Source organism: Macaca nemestrina, chromosome 2, assembly GCF_043159975.1.
Source record: "Macaca nemestrina isolate mMacNem1 chromosome 2, mMacNem.hap1, whole genome shotgun sequence".
In the NCBI taxonomy this organism is placed as follows: Eukaryota; Metazoa; Chordata; class Mammalia; order Primates; family Cercopithecidae; genus Macaca; species Macaca nemestrina.
In genome coordinates, this window is record NC_092126.1 from 148,499,718 (window position 1) to 148,519,972 (window position 20,255).

The 20,255-nt window shown below is 47.0% G+C and overlaps 1 protein-coding gene across 3 annotated transcripts in view; it reads left to right on the forward strand.

The window, feature by feature from the left end:
- The window catches only part of LOC105477662 (copine family member 9), a 28,155-nt gene that overhangs the window by 7,332 nt on the left and 568 nt on the right, over positions 1-20,255 (forward strand). Inside the window, exons 8-20 of one of the 3 annotated variants that reach the window (XM_011734255.2) lie at positions 2,329-2,392; positions 2,513-2,616; positions 3,080-3,184; positions 4,675-4,716; positions 5,050-5,125; positions 5,235-5,288; positions 5,729-5,790; positions 6,823-6,869; positions 7,799-7,980; positions 8,245-8,372; positions 16,911-17,013; positions 17,625-17,682; positions 18,072-18,145. In XM_011734255.2, coding sequence (XP_011732557.1) covers positions 2,329-2,392; positions 2,513-2,616; positions 3,080-3,184; positions 4,675-4,716; positions 5,050-5,125; positions 5,235-5,288; positions 5,729-5,790; positions 6,823-6,869; positions 7,799-7,980; positions 8,245-8,372; positions 16,911-17,013; positions 17,625-17,682; positions 18,072-18,145 — 1,099 coding nt within the window. The remainder of the gene's footprint in view (positions 1-2,328; positions 2,393-2,512; positions 2,617-3,079; positions 3,185-4,674; positions 4,717-5,049; positions 5,126-5,234; positions 5,289-5,728; positions 5,791-6,822; positions 6,870-7,798; positions 7,981-8,244; positions 8,373-16,910; positions 17,014-17,624; positions 17,683-18,071; positions 18,146-20,255) is intronic. The other 2 variants (XM_071092137.1, XM_071092138.1) reach the window with 2 other exon arrangements.

A 20,255-nucleotide genomic window follows, 5' to 3' on the forward strand; every position in this document is an offset into this window, starting at 1 on the left:
GAGTGAAGGGCCTTGGGACGTATAGTATGACTCCAAGGCAACAATAAGGACCCTCTTGAGGTCTGCAGTCATGCATTTGAAAAGAGACAAGTTCGCATAATTGTGTTTTTGTCTGGCCATGTTCAGTTTCACAGGTACAGTATGGGTTAGGCAGTGTTAGGCTTAACTAGAGCTGTGGTTCTGCCAAATAAATATATCGAAAGTGAGAGAAAAGGCTGGGCCAGTGGCTCACACCTGTAATCGAAGCACTTTGGGAGGCTGAGGCAGGAGGATCTCTTGAGGCCAGGAGTTCAACACCAGTCTGGGTAACATAGCCAGACCTTGTCTCTAAAAAAGTAAAAATTTAAACATTAGCCAGGTGTAGTGATGTGTACCTGTAGTCTCAGCTACTTGAGAGGCTGATGTGGGAGGATCTCGAGTCCAGGAATTTGAGGCTTCAGTGAGCTATGACCGTGCCACTGTACTCCAGCCTGGGTAACAGAGTGAGACCCCAACTCTTAAAAAATAAAAGTGAGAGAAGGAAAAAAGAGACAGCATGCAAGCGAATGATTATTATAATCACTGACTGGAATTCACACTGGATGGATGAGGTGGTAAGGGAGAACATTAAGGAGGCAAAGAATAGTGAGGAGGCAACAGGATCAACAATTCATTGGTCCTGGATGTGCAGGTGAATTATTATTATTATTATTAATATCATTATTATTATTTTGAGACGGAGTCTCACTCTGTCAACCAGGCTGGAGTGCAAGGGCTTGATCTCAGCTCACTGCAAACTCTGCTTCCCGGGTTCAAGCAATTCTCCTGCCTCAGCCTCCCCAGTAGCTGGTATTACAGGCGCCCGCCACCACACCCAGCTAATTTTTTTTCTTTTTTTTTTGTATTTTTAGTAGAGAGAAGGTTTCACCATGTTGGACAGGCTGGTCTCGAGCTCCTGACCTCAGGTGATCCGCCAGCCTCGGCCTCCCAAAGTGTTGGGATTACAGGCGTGAGCCACCACGCCCAGCCGTAGGCGAATAGTCCCTATTCTCATCACGTTCCCTCTTTGTAAAGCACAAAGAGTCAAAGATCAAAGGAGCCAAAGAAATAGTTCAACTCTCATTCTAAGGATAGGGAAAATCACATAGCAAGTTAGAGCCAGGACTGGAATCCAGGACCCTCCTGACCTAGTTTTTTCTCTGCTACATTTTGGATCCCTTTGGGAATCAGGGTTCACAGGCCCAAGGTCTCTTGGGGGTCCTTGTATGCACCGTTCAAACACATGGAAGTGTTCCTTCTAGGGTCAGGAAAGGATAAGGTTTCCCTTGTCTTTTAAATCTCCCTCTCTAGGCGGGGCGCGGTGGCTCAAGCCTGTAATCCCAGCACTTTGGGAGGCCGAGACGGGCGGATCACAAGGTCAGGAGATCGAGACCATCCTGGCTAACACGGCGAAACCCCGTCTCTACTAAAAACACAAAAAATTAGCCGGGCGAGGTGGCGGCGCCTGTGGTCCCAGCTACTCGGGAGGCTGAGGCAGGAGAATGGCGGGAACCCGGGAGGCGGAGCTTGCAGTGAGCTGAGATCTGGCCACTGACTCCAGCCTGGGCGACAAAGCGAGACTCCGTCTCAAAAAAAAAATAAAATAAAAAAATAAATCTCCCTCTCCATGGTCTTCAGAAAGTACATCAGCTTTGACCTAACAAACCAGCCCTTTGTCCCTGGGTCTGGACAGAAATTCTTCTCCCTCATTCAGTATCGCTACAACCCACTCTATTTACCTAGTGGCTTTGACATTCCACCTCCCCCTGCCCCCATAGCTCCCTGCGGGCAGTCTAGCAGAGCTGGAGGTGCCAATTGCCCAATTCATGTCTATCACAGCACCCGGCATATAGTAGGAACCAGGGTTGGCTTTGAAGAATACAACTAGCTCATATCTATAAAGCTTATGAGTTGATTTTCCTTCCATGCACTCATTCAGATCTCTTCACAGCCCTGACAAGTCATCATGATTCCCATTTCACAGAGAAAAAAACTAAAGCTGAGGAAGGGGAAATAACTTGCCCAGGGTCACACAGCTTAACAATCATAAAATCCACTGACTCTAAATCCCTTGTCTTTCTCATGCTACTTTTGTGAGATGTTCACCTAAGCTGTTCTAACCCCTTTTTACCAGACTGCAGACCCCACCCAGTCAAAGTGAGGCCCTTCCTCACCAGAAGGCACTCAAGACAAAAGGGACTGTCAGTAAATGGCAAACTGAATCCCCTGGTCCACCTAACCCCAGACTGGCCACTCAATCCCTGTTGCCTACCCTCCCTCCTCTCACTAAGAGGCTTTTTCTGCTTCCAGGGGTGTACCAGGCAAGAAGTGTGGGACCATATTGCTGACTGCAGAAGAGCTTAGCAATTGTCGGGTCAGTAAGGGCCACATGCTAGACCCAGGAGCTCCCTTCTCTCCCCATAAACCCTTTAATGGACTCTCTGAAGGCTATGGGCAATTTGGGTGTCACCAGCCCAACTTCATCCATCCCTAGGACATTGCCACCATGCAGCTGTGTGCAAACAAGCTGGACAAGAAGGACTTCTTTGGGAAATCAGACCCCTTTCTTGTGTTCTACAGGAGCAATGAGGATGGCACGTGAGTCACTGCCATCAGGGTTCTTAGGCTGGGGTGGGGCATGTGCTTAACAAGTGGGGTAGGCCGGGCACGGTGGCTCAAGCCTGTAATCCCAGCACTTTGGGAGGCCGAGACGGGCGGATCACGAGGTCAGGAGATTGAGACTATCCTGGCTAATACGGTGAAACCCCGTCTCTACTAAAAAATACAAAAAAACTAGCCGGGCGAGGTGGTGGGCGCCTGTAGTCCCAGCTACTCTGGAGGCTGAGGCAGGAGAATGGCGTAAACCCGGGAGGCGGAGCTTGCAGTGAGCTGAGATCCGGCCACTGCACTCCAGCCTGGGTGACAGAGCAAGACTCCGTCTCAAAAAAAAAACAAGTGGGGTAATCTCAGGAATCTCTGAGAGCATCCGGTTCTGTCTCTAGATTCAGTCCTACCCCCAGGCACGAGATAAATTATACCAATCCTTCCCACTCCCCTCCAGGTTCACCATCTGCCACAAGACAGAGGTTGTGAAAAACACACTGAATCCTGTGTGGCAGCCCTTCAGCATCCCTGTGCGGGCTCTGTGCAATGGAGACTATGACAGGTTGGCTCTGGCATAAGCTGGGGAGTAAGGAGCCAAGGACATGCCAGTGGGGTTCCTGGGCCCAAGAATGATAGTAGAAGTATCATAATAGTATTGGAGGGTCCTGCTCAGTGAGATAGAGTTTGCGGCATGAGGTTGGGTGATGAGGTTGGATGGAGAGGCAGATGGATGGCCACACAGATGGATAGGTGGACTATCCAGTGATGGATCGACTGATGGATGGAATGGTAGGTGGATGGGTAGATGAAAGGGCAGATTAACAAATGAATAAGCAGGTACATGGATGGATCGTTGGATGCGTAAACTAGCGAATGGTTGGATATGTATGTGGATGGATATATGAGTGAATTGGTGGGTGGGTAGAGGGGCAGATAAATGAATGGATAGCAGATGAATGGATAATTGGACTGATGATGGGTGGATCTGTGGATATACAGATGATGGGTGATTAACGGATGGATGAGCTGATGGATGGGTGGGTGATAAATTGGTAAATGAGAGTTTGATGGATGACTGGGGAGGCAGGAGGATGAACAGAAAAGCAGGTGGAATACAAAAAGATAGGTTGAGTGACAAGTAGATTGATGGTTGGATAGATGAATAGATGGCAAATGGATTAATGGATGGATTTGTAGGTGAATTAGTTGATGGGTGGGTATAAATTAGATGGATAGGCCAACCAAATGAATGAGTAAATGGGTAGTATAAAGATAGATGGTAGGTGGAAGGGTGGAAGAATGGATGGGCACATACATGAGAAAATGAATCGTTATGCTGATGAATGTATAACTAGATGGGTAGATGTTATATAGTTGGGTAGATAGACGGATGGATGCTTGCATGCCTTAGTGAGTCAGTGAATGGCTAGACGTATAGTTAGGTGGCCAAAGAGATGAACTGATAGGTAATTGGACTGGCAAATGTATAGGTAAATAGGTAGCTAGATGGATAGACGGATGGTTGGATGGGCTGATATACTGATAGGTAGACATATGGAATGATTTAGGCATGACAGTTAAGAACAAAGTCTTTGGAATCAGGATGCCTGGGTTTAAATCTCAGTTCAGTCGTTTACTAGCTATGGGATCTTAGCCAAATTACTTTTTTTTTTGTATCTCAATTTCCTTATTCCAAGATAAGAATAATAGTACCTACTTTATATAGGGTGATTGTTAAGTTAAATGAGACAATCCGTGAATGTGCTGAGAACAATGCCTGGAATACAATAAGGCTCAAAGTAGTAAAAAAACCAACCAAACAAAAAAAGTGCTAGTGGTACTAACCACAGTAGTATTAACAGGGGTAGGTGGTTGGGTACAGGCACGGACTGATGAATGAATAGACAGGATGGGAGGTAGGTTGAAAGATGAACAACTTAATGGGAAGACAGATGGGTGGATGGGGAGATGATATGTGTGTGGTTAAGTGTATGAGGGTGTCTCTGGGATTTATCATACACACCCAGCATATGTTTGTCTCCTACATTTCAGAACCGTGAAGATTGACGTGTATGACTGGGATCGGGACGGAAGGTAGAACTGCCCCACATGGTCCCTTCTCCTGTACTTGACCCAAGCAGTTCTCAATAATATGTTGTACATTCACTGAGAACCCCAAAGTAGCTTTAGGAGCCAGGAAAGGGGATGATAAACACCAGTGTCTTGGGTACAACTGATCTCCCCAATTGTCTCTCTGGACACTGTCTCTTCCCGTTTTTCCCCTATGTTTGGCCTCCCTTATGGCCCCAGCACTAGGCTGCCCTGCAGCCTAAGTAGGGGCTTAGGATAGAAGGAATAAAAGATTCCATTCAGGTCTGGTTCCAAACCAGCAGCAGCTGCTGCTTAGCCACACCCACCTCATTGCAGCCACGATTTCATTGGTGAGTTCACCACCAGCTACCGGGAGCTGAGCAAGGCCCAGAACCAGTTCACAGTATATGAGGTGAGCATTCCAGCCCTCTCCAGATCACCCAGGCCCTCCATCCCAGTGTGCTGAGTCTGCACCTCCCTTCCTTTGTTTCTCATCATCACTGTTAACCTCCTCCACTTAGGTACTTAACCCTCGGAAGAAATGTAAGAAGAAAAAATATGTCAATTCAGGAACTGTGAGTGCTCCCTAGAGCTGTGGCCCTCCCTGGATCCTTCCGTGTCTGTCCCCATTGACACAGCATGAGAAATATTGAGGGCAAGGCAAGACAGTGGGCAAGATTACCTGGAATAGTAATACTGGGCACAAGGAGCACCATTTAAGTTTTTGTTTTTTCTCACTCAGGAAATTTTTCTGATTTTACTCTTTTGCAGAATAAAAGAAAAAAACCTAAGTTGTATTTCCCAATTTAATATACTTTTGGAAATCCAACTATGTTTCTGACAGCTTCCCCTTTTTCCCTGTCAGAAGTTGAACAGGGTGGGGCTGACTGGGGAAGCAGGTGGAATCATGTGCCTCTCATCACGTGCCTCTTTCCAAGCCCCTATATGCCTCACTCCCTTCTGCCAACCCAACTGCCTTTTCCAAAGTGCCAGGGCTGCCTATTCTGTCCCACAGGTGACGCTGCTCTCCTTCTCTGTGGACTCTGAATTCACTTTTGTTGATTACATCAAGGGAGGGTGAGTCACAGGCCAAGCTCTGGGCTGAAAGCCCGGCAATAAATTACTCCCAGTTCTGATCTCCAGGTTTCTTATTTATGAATGGTCAGGGTCCAGTGAGACCATGTAGATAAACTTTAAAACACTTGGCCAACTACAAAGTGCTCTGTAAAATGCAGAATACTGCTCCTCTTAGTTCCCTTCAGGGGGCTGCTTTCATTCTCGGCTTTCGGCTCCTCCCGGGAAGACGGTTCCCAGACCAGTGGTCTTCATTGGTGGCCCCAGTAACTTAATTGGGGCACGAATAAAGTTATAGTCAGGCAAGACAGAGAGGTAGAGACAGAGGGAAAAGCCAAGCAGACTATAGGGGACATTCTGTTTGGTTTGGTGGAGGCAGGAAGACCTGGGAAAGGTACTTTGCTTCTCTACACTTCACTTTTCTCCTGTGTAAAATGAGAATTTTTTTTTTTTTTTTTTTTGAGACGATGTTTCACTCTTGTTGCCCAGGCTGAAGTGCAATGGTGCGATCTTGGTTCACTGCAACCTCCGCCTTCAGGTTCAAGCAATTCTCCTGCCTCAGCCTCCCAAGTAGTGGGGATTACAGGCATGCGCCACCATGCCTGGCTAATTTTTTTTTAATTTTTAGTAGAGATGGGGGTTTCTCCATGTTGGTCAGGCTGGTCTCGAACTCCAGACCTCAGGTGATCCGCCTGCCTTGGCCTCCCAAAAAGCTGGGATTACAGGCGTAAGCCATGGCGCCCAGCCAAATGGGGATATTAATTACTACTTCAGGGCTATAGTAAGGGTTAAATTAAATGACCTATAATACACCTGACACACAGCAGGCATTTAATTCTGCTACCTAAAGTGTGGTCCATGAGCTAGCAGCATCAGCATTACTTGGGAGTTTGTTAGGCTCCACCCAGACCATCTGAATCAGAATCTGCATTTTAACATGAGCCCCAGGTGATCCATATGCACATTACTGTTTGAGAAATAGTGAAGTAATAATTATTAGTTCCTCACTTCTCAATTCATCTGCTTCCCCAACAGGACACAGCTGAACTTCACAGTAGCTATTGACTTCACGGCTTCCAATGGTGAGACATGGATAAGTGAAAAAGGGGGAGGTGGGAAGGGACTTCTAAGGGAGTCATTAGGAGTTGGTCTGGATTCCTACCTAGGAATAAGAGTTTACCTACCCAAGAAGCACAAACTTAGGCAAAACCCAGCCAGGAAAATAGAGTACAGAAAAATAGATGGGTAGATGGATCACAGAGGGTTGAAAGGATATATAGCGCAACAGGTGGATGAGTAGGCTGATGGATGAGAGAGAAAGGGGGTACAAGGAGAGATGGATAGGTGAATAGGTAGTGAGTCTTGAATGAATGCATAGATCCATGAACAAATGGAGTGGGTACATGGGTTGGTGAGTGAGTATAATAGGTTAGCCAAGTAAGATGCATGGATGGGTATGTGGGTGGACAAATGGACCAAAGTTTAAGTTGGGGAAATAACAAGTAATTAGATAGAGGAAATGCATGAGTGGATAAATCCATATGAGAACAGACAAGAGAATGAATGGAATGGAGAGGGCTGGCTAGCTGGATGGATAAAATAATACTGCTCTACAGATGGATGGAAAATGAAGAAAAATGGCAAGTAGACAAGTGGGTAGATGGGTGGATGGATGGATGGACTGACGGATGGATGAGTGGGTAAGCAAGTAGCTGCATAAGATAATGGAGAGATTGGTGGATAAAGATGTATAAGTAGACTGAAAGATAGATGTATGGCCAGGTAGATGGGTGGATGGATGTGTGGGTAGGTAGGTAAATGGATGGATATAGCGATGGGTAGGTGGACAGATGGATAAATGAACAAATGGATGATTGGGTAAAATAAGGAGGGAGGATATGGGCAGAGGGCAGATAAATGGATATAGGTGGATGAATGCACACAAAGATAAGCAGGTGAGCAGATGGATGATCCAGATGATCATGAGGCTGGGGTTCCTGTGTCCCTACAGGGAATCCTCTGCAGCCTACCTCCCTGCACTACATGAGTCCCTACCAGCTCAGCGCCTATGCCATGGCCCTCAAGGCAGTGGGAGAGATCATCCAGGACTATGACAGTGACAAGCTCTTCCCAGCTTATGGCTTTGGGGCCAAGCTGCCCCCAGAGGGACGGATCTCCCACCAGTTCCCCCTGGTATGGTATTGGCCAGAGCTTAACCTCCATGCCCTGGCATCTGGTTCACCCAAGTTGATGATTTTGTTCTGTTTACATTTCTTCAAAGGGCATGTAGAGGAACAGGAAGCTATGAGAGGATAGCAGAGCAGGGAGGGGAGCAGGGCTGGGTTTGGAGGGGAGCATGAAAGGGACTGATGGAAAATGGAAGGAGTGAGCTGGAATCAGAGCACTCCTGGATGTACCCTGCATGGGCTCAGCCTGGCAGGGCATATTCTTTGACAGAACAACAATGATGAGGACCCCAACTGTGCGGGCATCGAGGGTGTGCTGGAGAGCTATTTCCAGAGCCTGCGCACAGTGCAGCTCTATGGGCCCACCTACTTTGCTCCTGTCATCAACCAAGTGGCCAGGTAAGGGAACTGGGTGGAGGTTGGGGGAAATGAGGGGACCCACATAAGGGACTGACTCCCCAAGTACAGTCAGGAGCACTCTAAGTAATGTGGGATGATTTAAAGTATACAGGAGAGGCCAGGCACGGTGGCTAATCCCAACACTTTGGGAGACTGAGGCAGGAGAGTCACTTGAGCCTAGGAGTTCAAGACCAACTTGGGAAATATAGTGAGACCCCATCTCTTTTTTTTTTCTTTTTTTTGAGACAGAGTCTTGCTCTGTCACCATGCTGGAGTGCAGTGGCATGATCTTAGCTCACTGCAACCTCCACCTCCCAGATTCAAGCAATTCTCCTGCCTCAGCCTCCCAAATAGCAGGTATTATAGGTGCATGCCACCACGCTCGGCTCATTTTTGTGTTTTTAGTAGAGACATTTCACTATGTTGGTCAGGCTGGTCTTGAACTCCCAACCTCAGATGATCTGCCTGCTCAGCCTCCCAAAGTGCCAGGATTATAAGCATAAGCCACCATGCCTGGCCCTTTTTTTTTTAATTAAATATGTAAATTTTAAAAATTAAAGTATACAGGAGGATGTGTATAGGTTATATGCAAATACTACACCATTTGATATAACAGACTTGAGTACTGAGGAGTTTGGTATCCACAGGGGTCTTGGAACCAATCCGCTGTGGATGCTGAGGGATGACTGTACCTTATAATGGGGCAGAAAAGGCGTCAGCAAATTACCCTAACCCCACTGCCTGAAAATGACAACCCGGGGCTTGAGTTTGGGTAAGAGAGAGAAGATCCTACAGCACTGTGGTGAAGGCATAAGTTTTAGCATCAGACCTGAGTGTGATCCTAGCTCCACCATTCACTAACCATGTGACCTTAAGCAACTTAGCCTCTTTAAGCATCCGTTTCATCCCTGTAAAGTGGTATGATAAGGGATGACAACAGCAGCTTCCTTATAGAGTTATTGCAAGGTTAAAATTAGATAACAGTATAACAAGTATTAGCACAGTGTCTGGCCCATGGTACATGCTCAATAAATGATAAGTTAAAAACTAGAAGCATGACTGTCCAAGTTTTCAGAATAAAAATATACAAAGCAGGCTAGGTGCGGTGGCTCATGCCTGTAATCCCAGCACTTTGGGAGGCCGAGGCGGGTGAATCACAAGGTCAGGAGTTTAAGACCAGCCTGGCCCAGATGGTGAAACACCGTCTCTACTAAAAATACAAAAAAGAGCCAGGCATGGTGGCGGGTGCCTGTAATCCCAGCTACTCAGGAGGCTGAGGCAGAGAACTGCTTGAACCCGGGAGGCAGACAGTGCAGTGAGCCCAGGTCATGCCACTGCACTCCAGCCTGGGCGACAGAGCGAGACTCTGTCTCAAAAAAAAAAAAAAAAAAAATACACACACACACACACACACACACACACACACACACACATAAAGCAAAGCAAAGAAAACCCAGATCATATATCAAATGACTTTAAAAACCAGAGGGTAGGCCGGGCGCGGTGGCTCACGCCTGTAATCCCAGCACTTTGGGAGGCCGAGGCGGGCGGATCACGAGGTCAGGAGATCGAGACCACGGTGAAACACCGTCTCTACTAAAAATACAAAAAATTAGCCAGGCGCGGTGGCGGGCGCCTGTAGTCCCAGCTACTCAGGAGGCTGAGGCAGGAGAATGGCGTAAACCCAGGAGGCGGAGCTTGCAGTGAGCCGAGATCGCGCCACTGCACTCCAGCCTGGGCGACAGAGCGAGACTCCGTCTCAAAAAAAAAAAAAATAAATAAAAACCAGAGGGTATTAAAATAAATTTAAAACAAATTTATGAAATGACAGAACTAAAACCAAACATATGTCAATAAACATAAATAAGCTCTGTTTGACCTTAAAAAAGAAAAAGATTATTTGATTGAATAAAAAATAAGCAAACCCCACTTTATAGTAAACAGAAGAAAACCAGCTAATACAAAGCCCCTCAGAAAGCTTAGAAGTAAAAAGATGAAACAAAAAGGGAATGAAAGTGAAAGGATTTCAGTGAGATTTATATGTCACATACTTTTTCCCCTAGCAAAGATTTATTTGTTTATTTTTTTAACTTTCCTTTTAAGTTCAGGGGTACACATGCAGGTTTGTTACATAACAAACTTGACACATGGGGGTTTGTTGTACAGATTATTTTATCACTCAGGTATTAATTCTAGTAGATTTGTTTATTTTCTAATTTGCAGTAATGATAATAGATTCTTTAATAATAACCGTACAAAATTTCAATAGAGAAATGAAGTAAGAAATCACCCTGAATACTGCCCATGGAATGTGAATGTACATACAGTTACTTTCCTTATGCATCCATAATTATAGTCAAGTTATTATACATATAACATTTCACTACTGATTTTTTTTCCCACTAATACTGGAACCTGATCATATTTTTGTTGTTATTAAGCAGACTTCTTAAATATTATCTTATGCAACTACACTAATTCAAAATTTATTCATTCACTTAGTAAACATTCAGTAAAAGGGCAGTGTATCATGAGTGTGGGGTCTGGAGTCAGACTAGCCAAGTTAACACACTGGTTCTATCACTCACTAGGTGTGGCTTTGGTCAAGACTCTTAACCTCTCTGTGCCTTATTCCTCATTTGTAAAATGAGGAAAGTAACAATGTCTACTTCATAGGGTTGTTGTGAGAACTAATTAATATATGTCAAACACCTAGAACAGTGCCTGCCACATCATAAATACTATAGGTGTTCGCTATTACTGTTACTATTATTATCATTATTACTATTCAAAGGGCATCTGCTGTGTGCTCAGTTCTCTGCTGGGGCACTGAAGATTCACAGATGAAGCAGATCTAGTCCCTGCCCTTGGGAGCTCCCGCCTTGGTGCAGGAGACAGAAATATAAATAAATCATTACCTTCTGTAGACCAGAGCTTCCCAGACTTTTCTAGCAAGTCGCCTGTCAGCAAAGGCAAGCGACAGCGTCCCTCTGGGGGAATCTGGGGGCATAGCTGAAAGCAGTCAGGCTGAAAATGTCTTTGAAGTTTCCGTATTCCATCTTAAAAATTCATGCAAATTTTATATTCTTCTCACATTGCGTCCATGTTTAATTTAGGGAAAAAAGGTGTTTTAAGTGTACTTATAGTCATCTAGCTTTATCCAGCAGATCATGCAGTGAGAACCCACTTAGAGGAGCAGACAGCCCATCTTGGTGGGTGGAGTAGTATCCTAGAGGGAGGGGGTAGGGCATAGGCTCCAGTACCATAAAGGGGACTGCTCAGCTAGGTCTAGAGGACAAGGTAGACTTTATCAGAGAAACAGAAGTAGAGCAGGCCTGGTAGAAGGAATGGCATGTGAAAAACAGAAGAATGAAGGGGCAAGTTCATGAAACAGTAAAGAGTTTAATATGACTAGAGTGTACACTGTGTACAGAGGACTACACAGAGAATGGCCTTGGGATAAAGAGTAAGAGAATCAAGAGCTCCAGTTTTAGGCTCAGCTGATCAGGCATGGGCTTGGACTCCAGCTTCATAACCCCTTGGGGATGCTACTTAATGTCTCTAAGCTTCAGCTTCCTCATTTTAAACATAGGAACCTTTTTTTTCTTTTTCTTTTTTTTTTTTTTTTTTGAGACGGAGTCTCGCTGTATCCCCCAGGCTGGAGAGCAGTGGCGCGATCTCGGCTCACTGCAAGCTCCGCCTCCCGGATTCACGCCATTCTCCTGCCTCAGCCTCCTGAGTAGCTGGGACTACAGGCGCCCACTACCGCGCCCGGCTAATTTTTTGTATTTTTAGTAGAGACGGTGTTTCACCGTGGTCTCGATCTCCTGACCTTGTGATCCGCCCGCCTCGGCCTCCCAAAGTGCTAGGATTACAGGCGTGAGCCACCGCGCCCGGCCGGAACCTTTTTTTTCTTTTTTTTCTTTTTTTTTTTTTTGGAGATGGAGTCTTGCTCTGTCACCAAGACTGGAGTGCAGTGGCATGATCTCGGCTCACTGCAACCTCCGCCCCCGGGTTCAAGCAATTCTCCTGCCTCAGCCTCACCAGCACCTGGGATTACAGGTGCGCACCACCATGCCTGGCTACTTTTTGTATTCTAGCAGAGATGGAGTTTCGCCATGTTGGCCAGGCTGGTCTCGAACTCCTGACCTCAGGTGATCCACCCCCTCGGCCTCCCAAAGTGCTGGGATTACAGGCATGAGCCACTGCACCCGGCCATAAAAATAGGAACTTTTAAAGTGCCTACCTTATAGAATGGGGGTGAGGATTAAATTAGATCATGTATGGCCGGGCATGGTGGCTCACGCCTATAATCCCAGCACTTTGGGAGGCCGAGGCGGGCGGATCATGAGGTCAGGAGATGGAAACCATCCTGGCTAATACGGTGAAATCCCATCTCTACTAAAAAAAGTACAAAAAGTTAGCCGGGCGTGGTGGCGGGCGCCTGTAGTCCCAGCTACTGGGGAGGCTGAGGCAGGAGAACGGTGTGAACCCGGGAGGTGGAGCTTGCAGTTAGCCAAGATCACACCACTGCATTCCAGCCTGGGAGACAAAGCAAGACTCTGTCTCAAAAAAACAAAACAACAACAACAAAAAAACAAATTAGATGATGTATGTCAAGTATACATCTGTGATTTTGATGATCACAATGGACTCTGCTGTTTCCCACTCTACAGCCAAGTGAGGCACAGACTGGCTTCTGGCCACTCACCCATTTTCTCAGCTAACTTCCAGATAAAAATAGCCTTGAAAATGCAAGGCATCTACAGGGAACCAAAGATGTACCTCCTGTGCCCCCAAACCCTTGCATTATGCCCACTGTCTCCTCTCTTCTATAGTTCCTTATTTATTTATTTATTTATTTATTTATTTATTTATTTATTTTGAGACAGAGTCTTGCTCTGTCGCCCAGGCTGGAGCGCAGTGGCCGGATCTCGGCTCACTGCAAGCTCCGCCTCCCGGGTTTACGCCATTCTCCTGCCTCAGCCTCCCGAGTAGCTGGGACTACAGGCGCCCGCCACCTCGCCCGGCTAGTTTTTTGTATTTTTTAGTAGAGACGGGGTTTCACTGTGTTAGCCAGGATGGTCTCGATCTCCTGACCTCGTGATCCGCCCGTCTCGGCCTCCCAAAGTGCTGGGATTACAAGCTTGAGCCACCGCGCCCGGCCTATTTATTTTTTTAAGAGCAGGGTCTCACTCTGTTGCTCAGGCTGGAGTGCAGTGGTACCACTGTAGCTTACGGCAGCTTTGAACTCCTGCGCTCAACCGATCCTCCCTCCCACCTGAGCCTTTTAAGTAGCCAAGACCACAGAGGCATGTCACCACGCCAGGCTAATTTTGTTATTTTTTGTAGAGACAGGGTCTTGCTACATTGCCCAGCTGGTCTCAAACTCCTGGGCTCAAGAGATCCTCTGATCTCATCCTCCCAAAGCACTGGGATTTTAGATGTGTCACCAGGTCCAGCCTCTCTGCCATAGTTCTACATGTAACTCCTCGTGTTTTGCACTTACCCATTCTCTCTCTCTGGAACACTTTTCCCTTTACCTTCCTACCCCCATCACCACCTGGCTAAACCCAACCCATTTTTCAGGTACTTAGGTTAGATGTTACATCCTCAAAGCCCTAACCTCAGTGCATTTTAGTAGTTTAAGCCTCTCTCTCCCCAAGGACAATATCCTATTCTGCTCCATGCTCAGCACCCAGTTTGGTGCCTGATACATAGTAGGTATGCAGTTGCTATTTGTGAAATGAGTAAGTGACAGGAAAAGGTCCCAAGCCAGGTCTCTGAGGAGGCTGGGACCAGAATTCAGGAAGTGGGTAGGGGATGTAAAGGAGAATCATGGCCGGCTGCGGTGGCTCATGCCTGTAATCCCAGCACTTTGGGAGGCCGAGGTGGGTGGATCACTCGAGATCAGGAGTTCAAGACCAGCATGGACAGCATGGTGAAACCCTGTCTCTACTAACAATATAAAAATTAGCTGGGCATGGTGGTGGGCACCTGTAATCCCAGCTATTCAGGAGACTGAGGCAGGAGAATTGCTTGAACCCAGGAGGCAGAGATTTCAGTGAGCTGAGATTGTGCCATTGTACTCCAGCCTGGGCAACAGAGCGAGACTGTCTCAAAAAAAAAAAAAAAAAAAAAAAGAGGATCATGACCCACTCCCACTCTGGGCCCTGGGCAAACTGAGCCAAAATTATTTTATTACTTTATTTTTATTTTTATTTCAGTTGGGGTCTTACTCTGTCTCCCAGACTGGAGTGCAGTGGTGCCGTCATGGCTCACTGGGCTCATGCAATCCTCCTGACTCAGCCTCCTGAGTAGCTGAGACTATAGGCACATGCCACCAAGCCCAGTTAATTTTAATTTTTTTCGTAGAGACCAGGCCTCACTATGTTGCCCACGCTGTTCTCAAACTCTTGGTCTCAAGTGATTCTCCTGCCTCAGCCTCCCAAAGTGCTCGGATTACAGGCGTGAGCCTCCCCACCTGTCCCCAAAGCTATTTTATAATTCTACGCCCTCTCTGTGCCTTTCCTCACATTTTGAGATCAGGTTTCAATACAGCACCATCCAATAGCACTTTCTGCAATGACGGAAAAGTTCTGTATCTGTGCAGGCCAATATGGTATTCACCAGCCACATATGGATATGGAGCACGTGAAAGTAGCTAGGGTGGCCAAGGAACTGAATGTTTAATTATATTTAATTAATTTAAATTTCAATAGCCACATGCAGCTAAGGCTACCTTACTGGACAGCACAGCTCCATCCTTTCCAATCTGCACAGGACTGGAGACTGGAAGTCAAGAGACCAAGGTCTCCCACTACCTTTGTGCCCTCTCTAGGTCTTTTTTTTTTTTTTTTTTTTGAATATGCATAATAAAGGGACTGGACTCAATAACTTCTGACATCCTTTTCAAGTGGAAAAAAAATCTTGGCTTCAAAGACTGGTGAGAGAAGGAAAAGGAGCTCTGGAAGCAGCTATTAGATTGACCAGGGAAGGACTGCACGGGGCCCAACAGCCCAGGCAATGAGATGTGGTCTGCAGAGAGGAGAAGGGAGAGAGAAATGTAGGGGAGAGGGAAGCAAGGAAGCCCTCAGCCTTTGCTCTTGCTCGTGTATAAACATCAAAATCTTGCCAGAGGTTGATAAACCCCTGTGTGTCTAAGCTCTGTGCTTCCTCAGCCACATGGCCCACTCTGCTTCCCTCAATTTCTGACCTCCACACAGGGGAGTTGTCGTTTAGCCCCACTCTAGTGCCTTTGGCCTTACTGTTCCCCCTTCCTAGAAAGATCCTCCTCCTCTTTCATTTAGCCTCTCTATCCTCAAACATCACTTCCTTAAAGAAACCTTCGCTGACCTTCTGGGTCACATCAGGATCCCATTTGTCTGTCTGTCTGTCTGTCTATCTATCTATCTATCTATCTATCTATCTATCTATCTATCTATCAATCAATGATAGAGTCTCACTCTTGTCACCCAGCCTGGAGTGCAGTGGCGCAATCTCAGCTCACTATAACCTCCGCCTCCTATCTATCTATCTATCTATCTATCTATCTATCTATCTATCTATCAATCAATCAATGATAGAGTCTCACTCTTGTCACCCAGCCTGGAGTGCAGTGGCGCAATCTCAGCTCACTATAACCTCCGCCTCCTGGGTTCAAGGATTCTCCTGCCTCGGCCTCCCAAGTAGCTGGGATTACAGGCATCCACCACCATGCCTGGCTAGTTTTTGTATTTTTCATAGAGACAAGGTTTCACCATGTTGGCCAGGCTGGTCTCAAATCCTTGGCCTCAAGTGATCCGCCCACCTCGGCCTCCCAAAGTGCTGGGATTACAGGCATGAGCCACTGTACCCGGCCAGGATCCCCTCTGGCACCCTGTCACAGCAGTGTCCCTTCCATCACAGCACTAATCACAGTGGTAATTTTACACATTTTTGTGTGATTCTTGGATTAATGTCTGCCTCACTCAAGAGGGCTGGGATGGATTTATTTTTTCTCCTCATGTATCTCCAGTGTCTACCATAGTAAGTGTTCAATAAATATTACTGAAGGCAGGCTAGGCACGGTGGCTCACGCCTGTAATCCCAGCACTTTGAAAGGCTGAGGCAGGCAGATCACTTGAGGTCAGGAGTTTGAGACCAGCCCACAACATGGTGAAACCCCATCTCTACTAAAAATATAAAAATTAACCAGGTATGGTGGCACACACCTGTAGTCCCAGCTACTCGGGAGGCTGAGGCAGGAGCATCATCTGAGCCTGGGACGTGGAGGTTGCAGTGAGCTGAGATCGCACCACTGCACTCCAGCCTGGGCAACAGGGTGAGACTCTGTCTCAAAAAAAAAAAAAAAGGTGTGTGTATATATATACATATATGCAGGCAGGGGCAGGCTGCCAGGTCTGGGGAAGGAGCATGGGTTTCAGAAGCCCCAGGTCTTGCCCACTGCCCACACAATGGCTGTGGAAGCTCTGGGGGTAAGGTATTCCTGTGGCCTGTCTGGCTTTCATCTGGATTCTGATTTGGCCTCTCATCCAGGGCTGCAGCCAAGATCTCTGATGGTTCCCAGTACTACGTTCTGCTCATCATCACTGATGGGGTCATCTCTGACATGACACAGACCAAGGAGGCCATCGTCAGCGTGAGTCTGAGGAGGAGGGCTTGGCAGGGAAGAGTAATGTCAATACTGTGAAGGGGCTGAGATTTTATCCTACTTGCAAGCTAACAAGTTAGCCTGCCAGTTTCATGGATGCTGGCAGAAGACACAAGACTCTTGGATTAGAGACAGAGGACTTTGATTTCCAGCAAAAGCAGTAGCTGGAGTATTAGCATTTGCTTGAATTCTCTAAGTCCCAGTTCCCACTGGATGATGTGAAGTGGGACAGATGACACTTGCAGCCACTGTGGGTTGCATTACAGAAGAGGAACCCTGAGCTTAGGGAACTTGAGTCTTTTATAATGGACAGTAAGCATGCTTGCCTTTTGTTCCAAAGATCTCCAGGGAGACCTTGTTTTAAAACTATATTGGACAGTATGCAAATATGCCCTCTGCTCTAGAGGAAAATACTGTATTTTTCAAGGCTGCTTGATATAGAAACATCCTTCAAAAAGTAGTCTGGGGCAGAGAGAATCAATGCCTCTGCTTACAAAATGTGCAGAACTATGACACACATACTCAGAGAACTGTCTGCCAACAGTCACCTCCCTGGTGATGGCTGCTTGCCCCAACCGTTCACCCTCTTTCCCCCACAGGCCTCCTCATTGCCCATGTCTATCATTATCGTCGGTGTAGGACCAGCCATGTTTGAGGGTGAGTAGGAAGGGGTGTCCCTGAGTGGGACTAAGAACTAAGGAGAAAAGTGGGAGGGGGTCGGGTACTTGGGCCTGCCTCACAGAAGAGACAAGGTAAGATACCCCTGTGTGAAGCCTTGGCCAAGTCACAGACCTTCTCTGAACCTGTTTCCTTATCAGAATCAAGGCTGATGATACTAATATTTCCCCTGGGGTTCCTGGGAGGACGGGCTGCCTGGGAGGCATAATAATAATAATAATAACTCCATAACAAAGCCTGATATCTGTAGGACTTGATCACAAGCATTAGGCATTCTTCTGATGACTCCAAAGGGGAGCTCAAAGGGAGGGGGCAACATGGGGGTGGGGCTGGAGAGGCCAATCAGCTGAGGGGTGTCTTTTCTGCAGCAATGGAAGAGTTGGATGGTGATGATGTGCGCGTGTCCTCTAGAGGACGCTACGCAGAGCGGGACATCGTTCAGGTAGACCTGACCTGGGAGAGGTTGCGGAGCTGAGAGGCACAGTGAGAAGAAGAGGCTAAGTTGGGAGCCACTCACACTTACTGCCTTCTCAGTCTCCTACTTTTTTCCCCGTCACTCTTTCATCCTTTCTCATTCATTGAATACATCCTTTTTGATAAATAGGAAGGTTGCTGCAGCCTTGGTGCATCCATGGTGTAAGTCGGGAGGTCCCCAAGGCCCCTGCCCTCTAGTGGAGGCAACCAACAATAAATAATCACGCAAATAAATATCTCATTAGATTGTGATAAGTACTCCAGAGGAATAGCAAATGCCACTGTGAGAGCCTGTAACAGGGACCTAACATAGGTACAGTAGTCAGGAAACGGTTCTTTAGCTTGCCGAGACCAAAGGGAGGTGATAAGCATTACAGGGAGAGGAGCAGCATGTGAGAAGGCTCTGAGGCCCAGAAGAACTGGCCCAATCAACAAAAATGCAGAAGCTAGGGTAGCAGGATCATACTGAGTGTGAGGAGGGAGGCAAAATTTGGGGGTTTGTTATAAAAGAATTGGAAAGCTCTTGAAGGATTTTACATAGGGGAGTGAGATGGCATTTTTAAAAGGATCTCTCTAGCTGCTGCATGGTGGGTGGACAGTAAGAGGGCAAGAGAAAAGGCAAGTAGACTCATTAGTGAGGAAGCCTTTGAAGTAGTAGAGGGCGGTGATAAAGATCTAGCTGGAAGCAGTGGGGAGGGAGAGAAAGTGGCAGGTTCAAAAGATATTTAAGAAGAAAATGTTACAAGACTTGATGATTAGATGATGATGGGGAGTGAGGGGGGCTGTAATCCCAGCACTTTGGGAGGCTGAGGCAGGTGGACCACCTGAGGTTGGGAGTTCGAAACCAGCCTGACCAACATGGAGAAACCTTGTCTCTACTAAAAATACAAAATTAGCCGGGCGTGGTGGTGCATGTCTGTAATCCCAGCTACTCGGGAGGCTGAGGCAGGAGAATCACTTGAACCTGGGGGGAAGCGGAGGTTGCGGTGAGCCGAGATCGCACCATTGCACTCCAGCCTGGGCAACAAAAGGGAAACTCCGTCTCAAAAGAAAAAAAATAAATAAAAATAAAACATAATTTTTTGAAAAGAGGTCATGGATGGATATATACATTTGGCAGTCATTAGGAAACAGATTTTCTTTTGTTTTTTTCTCCCTTATCAGCCCCTCTCCCCCCATACCTTATTTCTTCTTCTCCGCTCCCCAAGACCCTCTCCTAGGCCTCTCTCTCTTCCCAGCCCCTTCTCACAGACTCCTCCTCCTTCTTGCCCCAACTCCATCTCTCTGGCCTCCTCCTGTTCTCAGGATCCCTTCTCCCTGGTCCCTGCCCCTTTTCTCCCCTGATCCCTCCTTTCCAGTCTCCCTTCCTACCTCCTGGCCTGTTCTACTTCCTTCCAGGGAACAATTTTTTTTTTTTTTTTTTTTTTTTTTTTTTTGAGACGGAGTCTTGCTCTGTAGCCCGGGCTGGAGTGCAGTGGCCGGATCTCAGCTCACTGCAAGCTCCGCCTCCCGGGTTTGCGCCATTCTCCTGCCTCAGCCTCCTGAGTAGCTGGGACTACAGGCGCCCGCCACCTCGCCCGGCTAGTTTTTTTTTTTGTATTTTTAGTAGAGACGGGGTTTCACCGTGTTAGCCAGGATGGTCTCGATCTCCTGACCTCGTGATCCGCCCGTCTCGGCCTCCCAAAGTGCTGGGATTACAGGCTTGAGCCACCGCGCCCGGCCCCAGGGAACAATTTTTAAAGTCATGGAAGTGTATGAAATCATCCAGGAAGAGAGCTGAGAGAGAGAAGGGACCAGGTTTAGAGAGCAGGTAGACCCAGAGGAATGGTGGTGGGAGTGGGGAGCTTCAAGAAAGGTAAGCAAGAAGCCAGAAAAGTGTGGTGTCAAGAGTGGGATGTGTCCAGAAGAATTATGGTCAAATGTAATGGAAAGCTAAAGAGAAGTCAAGCAAGATGAGGACTAAAAATTACTGTTCACTGGACTGATTTAGAAACACAGGGCCACTGACGACATCAGCAAGAGCAGTTTCAATGGCCTGTGTGAAGCCAAACTGGAGTGGGTTGAGGGTGGAAAAAAAA